At 46.9% G+C, this 7,962-nt stretch overlaps 1 protein-coding gene across 1 annotated transcript; it reads left to right on the top strand.

Annotated features, from left to right (window-relative positions):
- Nucleotides 1-2,829: 2,829 nt before the first annotated feature.
- LOC309792680 (zinc finger CCCH domain-containing protein 18-like) lies at nt 2,830-5,521 on the top strand (the record flags this gene model as incomplete). Its single annotated transcript, XM_082602422.1, is given in 4 exon segments — nt 2,830-3,593; nt 3,597-4,532; nt 4,536-5,028; nt 5,031-5,521. Coding segments are annotated over 4 exon segments (2,616 nt in total). The 5' UTR covers nt 2,830-2,897.
- Between the last annotated feature and the right edge of the window lie 2,441 nt (nt 5,522-7,962).

Below are 7,962 nucleotides of genomic sequence, written 5' to 3'. Positions count from 1 at the left end.
ACCGAGACGAGGTCCTTCTGAATTAGAAATATGTTGAAGGTATTAAAACTGCTTTAAACTGTAATTCGATTTATAACATTGATTTTATCAACACTATCAAGATAGAGGTGATAAATGGGAACCCTGCTCAGACAAGTTTCCACCTAGGTTCACAGGTAGCATAGACTTTGAAGTTCCTTACCTACTTGCTCACCTTATAAAACAGTCCTTTTGCTATCACTATAATCACAATCCTTATATTTACTTCCTCTTGAGAGTAAATATTTCCAACGTATTCTGATTTACATGATTATTTTCTTAGTATTTTTCATTTTTTCAGTGATGGTACAAATGTAAATTTATATCCAGCCTTTTCAGAATTAATACAAATTTTTATTTCTCCAAGCAGGTGAAAAAGGTGAAGAAACAAATTTCACTTTTCTAAATTATGCTTGCTTAACTAACGAACAAAAGAAATAAATAAGCATACCAAAAAAGGAAAATCAAAGAACATTTACTTCAATTAAAAAAAATCAGGGCCTCCCTGGTGGCGCAGTGGTTGAGAGTCCGCCTGCCGATGCAGGGGATACGGGTTCGTGCCCCGGTCTGGGAGGATCCCATATGCCGTGGAGTGGGTGGGCCCGTGAGCCATGGCCGCTGAGCCTGTGCGTCCGGAGCCTGTGCTCCGCAAGGGGAGAGGCCACAACAGTGAGAGGCCCGCGTACAGCAAAAAAAAAAAAAAAAAAAAAAAAAAAAAATCAAAACCAAAATATGACAAAAATGATCATAGAATTAGGGTATAAAGGAGCTATATTGTTCTGGTTGAGGAAATATCCTGATAAAGTAAACAAAGAATAGAATCAAATGCTCATATCTTTGAATGAAACAAACAAACAACAACAATCAAATCTCATTTATCATTCTGTATATGCTATGAAAAGAGACTACTGAGAAAGTTCCAAGCTTGGGAATTGCCCTGTTCTCTTTTAACTCAAAGTTTATTTTTTCTTCTCTATTTTTTTCATTTTAAACTTTGTTTTAAAGGCTTAAACTGCATAAGGACATCTACCCACAAATATAAAATTTATTTTCTAGGTTAAATAGGGTATAAAATTAATGTCCCAGCTAATGATGAAGATATATACATGTGTTTATTCTCAGGGGGACCAACTTTCTCACTTTAGCCTAGATAATACCAGTCTCCTCCACTAGTCAAACAGCAAATAACGTTCAACATAAATGTCAACAGAAAGAGAGGGTGTTATTAAGCAAGAAACAAGATTGGGACTAACGTTGCTTTGCAAAGCAAGCACGGGAAAGTAGACAATTTAGTTGCTAAAACAAAAATGGGTTTTGAGACTGGGTCAGATACAGAACTTGAATAGCAGGAGTTGTTACATTTGACATGGAAAGGGTTAAAAATCAGTTCTTGGACAAAGCTGCTAGGATTTTAGAATGGCAGGAAATTAGAGTGGATTCCAAGTCTGTCCAAGGAAGTTCTTTTTTCCTGGCTTTATTTCAATATTTGATAAATAAAATATGCAATTATTTAAATGATAAATTAACACAGGTAATCATAAAAAAACATTGGTTTTCAAAAGGTGTAAATGAAGGGGAAAAATGGTAGATATCATATCATATTTAGAGAAACACCATCATAAAAATATTCCTAGGGAGAAAGTCTCAGAGCTAGAGTCAGGAGCTTTAAAGGGACTAGAGTTCGCTGTACAACAGTGGTTCTCAACCCAGGTGATTCTGACACCTCCCACTTCTCACCTCCAGAACGTTTGGCAATGTCTGGAAACATTTTTGTTGGTCACAAGGGATGCCATTAAACATAGTGCAGTGCATAGAACAGCCCCTCAAAACACAGCAATTTTTAACACAAAATGTCAGAAGTCCAGGATTGAGCAATTCTGTTATGGACACTTCTAGAATTCCAGAATGGTACTATTCATTAGGCTCCCAAATCAAAAAGAGAAAACAATATACTAGATGTTGGGTATGTTCAGAAAAGTTTCTTTAAATAAAAAAAGAAAGATAATTTTCTTCTTAGGAACATCCATATAGTATTTTATCACATTAAACTAACTCTAATGAGCATGAGTGCTTTGGTTTTAGCCAGACCTCAGTTAAAAAACACATTTTGCTAATTATGAGTTTTTACTTTGGGCACATGCACAAAACTCTCTAATCCTAGTTTTCTCATCTCTGAAAATGGATGTTGTGATGCTTCCATTTCAGGGATGCTATAAAGAGTAAATGACAATATTTACAAGGACCACACAGAGCAAATAATAGCAATTGGTATTATTATTGTCATTATCACTATTTTATATAGAGTAATATAAGCCACTCAAATCCCATGCAGTTAAAATTGGGCAAGTTTAAAGAATATTGATAACATTCTACTGGAAGGTACCAATAAGAAAGAAGAGACCAAAAAATTCATTATTGTTCTCAAGTCTCAAAATTTCCAGTTCATGTGTTCCCTTCCAGAAAGTACCCTTGATATAGCAGCAAGGAACAGTAACAGTAACCTAAGAACAACCTGTCTCCCATATGAAACACAGAAAAATGTGGATAAAATAGATATTTGGTGGTGCCGTGCTCGCTCGGGCGGGCGCGCGCCGCGGGGGCGCGGCCGCACATAAGCGGCAGCGCGGAGGCCGGAAGGAAGCAGACAGAGGGCGTGGCAAGCGAGGGAAGCCCGCCGGCCCGCAGACAACCGTCACGGCCTGATGGCGTCGCACAATGGCCAGCCCCCGTGGGTAGTGGAGCCCGTTTGTTCCGCCCGCGTCGCGCCTCAAGCCGGAGCCTGTGAGGAGCGGAAAGGCTGAGGGACTTCTCCGCGCTGACCCGACACCTGCGAAGCTGTGGCCCCCTCTCTGCCCTTGCGCTGAGAACCATGGGTACCGATGGATGTGGCCAAGAGCTCTGACCTGGACCCTCTCTCTCCAGAGGATGAAGAGGAGCAGCAGAGGCTCTCGGATGATGACATCTTGAAGGAAAGCGCGTCTGAGCAGGATCTGGATGGAGCGGGGGAGAGGGCTTCCGACATGGAGGACGAGGAGAACGTTGCCCCGGGAATGAGGCAGGAGGAAGAGGAGAGTCGCCCTGATGAGGAGGACTGGGACTCTGAGTCTCAGGAGCTGAGCAGGGGCCCGGCCAGCCCTCCACAGGCCGAGGGGGACCAAGGGGAGGAAGACCGCACCAGCGACCTGAGGGACGAGGCCTCGTCGGTCACCAGGGATCTGGATGAGCACGAGTTAGACTACAACGAGGAGGTCCCCGAGAAGCCGGCCCCCGCCACGCAGGAGGATGATACCGACAAGGCCGGGCCCGAGGATGACGAGGAGAGGGGAGAAGGGGCTCCCGGGGAGGACGGGAAGGCGGGCGTCCGTGGCATGGAGGACAGGGAGCCAGTGGAGGCCACCAAGGAGAAAAGAAAAGAGGATGACGACGGAGAGATCAACGACGGAGAGATCGATGATGATGACCTGCAGGAGGGTGAAGTGAAGGACCCCAGTGACAGGAAGGTGAGGCCTTGTTCCACCTGCCGATTCTTCATGAAAGATGTTGTGACACCATTGTCCACTCCTCCTTCACCAATATGAAATTCCATACCATTCAGAGGCCAGGTTAAAGGGAACTGTACCTGGGGCATGAACTGCAGGTTTATACACCTTGGAGTCAACGACAAGAGCAACTACTCCCTCGTCACCAAAGCCGAACCTTTCCCGCCCAACGGTGCCCCGCCTCTCGGACCTCACCCTCTGATGCCTGCCAACCCGTGGGGTGGGCCAGGAGTGGATGAAATTTTGCCTCCACCCCCTCCAGAGACCCCTACAGAGAGCGATTGGGAACGAGGACTCCGGAATGCAAAGGAGGTTTTAAAAAAAGCAACCATTCAAAAAGAACAAGAGCCTGACTTTGAAGAGAAAATGTTTACGGTGATCATTGGTGAAGATGAACGGGAGTTTGACAAAGAAAACGAAGTTTTCCGAGATTGGAACTATCTGATCACAAGAGATGTCAGAGACACAGCACTTGAGCCTTACGCAGACCCTTATTATGACTATGAGATAGAACGGTTCTGGTGTGGCAGGCAGTACAAGAATTTCCAGGTGCAGTACACAGAAGCGGAGCCGTACCATAACTACCGGGAAAGGGAGCGGGAACGAGAGCAAGAGAACAGACGGCGGGAGCGGGAGCAGGATCAGGAGCGGGAGCGGGAGCGGGAGCAGCAGCAGCGGGAGTGTGAGTGCGAGCGGGACAAGGAGCGGCAGCGGCGGAAGGAGGAGTGGGAGCGCGAGTGCGCCAAGTGGGACGAGAAGGACAGACAGCACCACGAGCGTGACAAGGAGCGCGAGAAGGAGGAGAAGCCCAAGGCCCACTCCCCGCAGCCACCAAGCCGTCAAGCTGAGCCACCAAAGAAGGAGATGGCCTCTGCCGGGCCCCAGGTGAAGAGAGCTGACGAGTGGAAGGACCCCTGGCGCCGGTCCAAATCTCCCAAGAAGAAACTTGGGGTATCGGTCTCCCCTAGCCGGGCATGACAGCGTCGAAAAACATCAGCCTCATCGGCCTCTGCCTCTAATTCCTCCAGAGAGAAGCTGCTGAAGAAGCCAGCCCCACCTCCAGCCCCACTGCAGGCCCCCAAAACCACCGCTCCTGCCCCCAAGCCCAGAGACCTTCGGGAAGCCAGGAGGAGGGAGCGGCAGGCCAGGAGCCCACCCAGGAGGCAGACTGTCAGCGGCTCTAGTTCCAGATCCAGGTCCCTGAGCGTAAGCAGCGTCCCCTCCGTGTCCAGCGCCACGTCGAGCAGCAGCTCAGCGCACAGCGTGGACTCGGACGACATGTATGCGGACCTGGCAAGCCCCGTGTCCTCGGCTAGCTCGTGGGTCCCCACCCCAGCCCAGACCAAGAAGGAGAAAGTAAAGTCTAAGAAAGAAGACGGTGTGAAAGCAGATAAGCAGAAGCGGGATCCGTCCACGCAGCCGCCCAAACCCTCGAAAACCCCCGCAGGCGGCAGGTCCTCCCAGCAGCCCACAACCCCCAGCAGGCACCGCCCGGCCAGCCCCCACCAGCCGCGTTCATCGCCCACAAGGAGATCAAGTTGACTCTGCTGAACAAGGCTGCTGATAAAGGAGGCAGGAATCGCTATGAGCCCTCAGACAAGGACAGGCAGAGCCCACCTCCAGCCAAGAGGGCCAACCTCTCCCCGGACCAAGGTTCTCAGGACCGAAAGTCAGGTGGGAGACTCAGCTCCCCGAAGCCAGAGCGGCAGAGGGGCCAGAATTCCAAGGCACCCGCGGCCCCGACAGACAGGAAGCGCCCATTGTCCCCCCAGTCCAAGAGCTCCAGCAAGGTCACCAGTGTGCCCGGCAAAGCCTCAGACACCAGTGCTGCCACCAGCGCGTCCACGGGCACCAAGTCAGGGAAGGCCAGCACGCTGTCCCGGCAGGAGGAGCTGCTGAAGCAGCTGAAGGCCGTGGAGGACGCCATTGCCCGCAAGCGGGCCAAGATCCCCGGGAAGGTGTAGCCCGGGCTCTGCTCCCCGAGGCAGAGACTCGCTTGTTTTTATAAATAGGGTAAGCACAGCCATTTTGGATTTTGCAGTTAATGTCTTATTTTGGCTGTGATTCTTTTTAAAAATAATTTAAAAAAAGTTTCTCAGCTGGAAAAGAAGCCACACACATAACGAAGATGACGCTGAATCCCAGACTGAAGCAGCCCCTTCCCAGAGCAGAAGTCCGGCGAGCCGGCTGGGCCCACAGCAGCGCGGTGAGGACTGGCTGGATTTTATGTAAATGATGAGTCCTCCCTCTGCTCGTCAGTCAGACGTCCTCACCACCGGGTCGGTCGCACCTCGACACCCGCCCTCCTACTGTCGCCAGGAACACCAAGTCTGCCGAGCATCCTCCCCACCCCTGCCGTCCCCAGGATCAAAAAGTATATATATATTCTTGACTAAAGTCTGATTGGGAAATACTCCTGTCTTTTATTTTAAGCATCAAATTGTTTTAGTTGATTTAAAAAGGAAAAAAAAATACAGAAAAGACCAAAAAAAAAAAAGGCCGAGGGTATTGTTGGGCATCTGTCAGATGTGGAGGGTCTTTTTTTGAGGGGGTCTCCTAAAATAAAATATTTTGATAAACAAACAAAAAAATAGATATTTGGTGTATTTAAACTGATGGATTTCCTCAATGCAATGGGAGAGTGTCCTGTCTTGTACAAACCCTCAGGGGAACCTCAACAGATCACATCTTCTATAATCACTTCCCTTTGAGTGGAGGTGGAAACTATGATGTGCTTCTTACCAACAGAATAGGTCACTCCCATGGTTATATCCCATTATATAAGGCTCCATCCTAGCAACCTGGAGAGAGAGACTGTCTTTCTGGCCTTGAAGAAGCAAACAGCCATGTTGTAACCTGCTATGAAGAGGGCCATATGGTTGGCTGAGGGTGGTCTCTAGCCAACAACTGGTAAGAAACTAAGACCCTCAGCGATACAGTCAAAAGAAAATACATTCTGCCAATGACCTGGATGATTTGGGAAGTGGATTCTCCCCAGTAAAGCCTCCAAATGAGAACATAGCCTGACTTCAGCATGGGTAGATCCTGGGCAGAGAACTCAGCTAAGCCTTGTCTGGAGCCTGACCCAGAGATGGTGAAATAATAAAGTGTGCTGTGCAAGCCCAGTAAGTCTGGGATAATTTGATATGCAACAATAGAAAATGAATATAGAAGGACTGGCCAAAAATATAGAGTATATCTAAAGTGGAAGTAAATTCTTAAGGTATAAAGAATTACAAATAAAGCTAGAACATGAAGGGGTTCCATGGATCATGGATCCATACTAGCTGGAATTGATAGTCCTATTTTACAATCTTACAGATTTAACACACACACATACACACACACACACACACACACATCCTAAGTATTGCAAATACTTTATTTTACTAAGAAATTGCAATTGAATCTACAACATCTATGTTTTCATGAAAGAATTCTATACCCTATGGAGATAAATGAGAACCAATTAAGCCAATTTACGGAGCAGGAACTCTTTTATTTGGTAATACTCCTACAGCGTATTATCATGTCAGTAATCTGGATGCTTCGTGTGAATACTTCAAAGTTATTAATGTCTTAGTAAATATTATAAGCACACGAACTTCACCATGAAAAATTAGGATGCACTCATTCACTGATGAAACATAATATCAAATTAAATGGGCTTAGGAAACACCCTCTTGAAGTTGAAAAATGTTGACGTCAAGGTCAAGTTTTACAGGAGAGCTTGGCTACATTATATCCTACATTTTTCATCAAGGGCATGGAAGAGATATTTTAATTAATTCAGTAGATATATCATTCATGGAATTATATGTAAGTATAAAAAGAAGTCATTTAGCCTGATAACAGGAGGAAAGAAAAATGTGACACAGCATTAGATTCCTGCAGGTAGTAAAAATAGGCAAATATACAAGAGAAAATTGGGAGCAAAATGAAGGATGAGGCTTTTTTATGAAGAGACGAGGACTGGGCTTCCCTGGTGGCACAGTGGTTGAGAATCTGCCTGCCGATGCAGGGGACATGGGTTCGAGCCCTTGTCTGGGAGGATCCCACATGCTGCGGAGCAACTGGGCCCGTGAGCCACAACTACTGAGCCTGCGCATCTGGAGCCTGTGCTCTGCAACAAGAGAGGCCGCGACAGTGAGAGGCCCGCACACCGTGATGGAGGGTGGACCCTGCTTGCCACAACTAGAGAAAGCCCTCGCACAGAAACGAAGACCCAACACAGCAAAAATAAATACGTTAATTAATAAACTCCTACCCCCAACATCTTAAAAAAAAAAAAAGAGAGGACTCTTCCCTCCGAACCTAGTCATGTTCTCTGCATGCTTCCTTCATCACATTTAAGTCCAAAGAGGATTTCAAATGATGACTGGTGACGTTACTCATCTAAGAAACA

The sequence above is a fragment of the Mesoplodon mirus genome, assembly GCF_964341445.2.
Source record: "Mesoplodon mirus genome assembly, chromosome: 17".
NCBI lineage: Eukaryota > Metazoa > Chordata > Mammalia > Artiodactyla > Ziphiidae > Mesoplodon > Mesoplodon mirus.
This window is presented reverse-complemented; position numbering and strand designations above follow the sequence as displayed.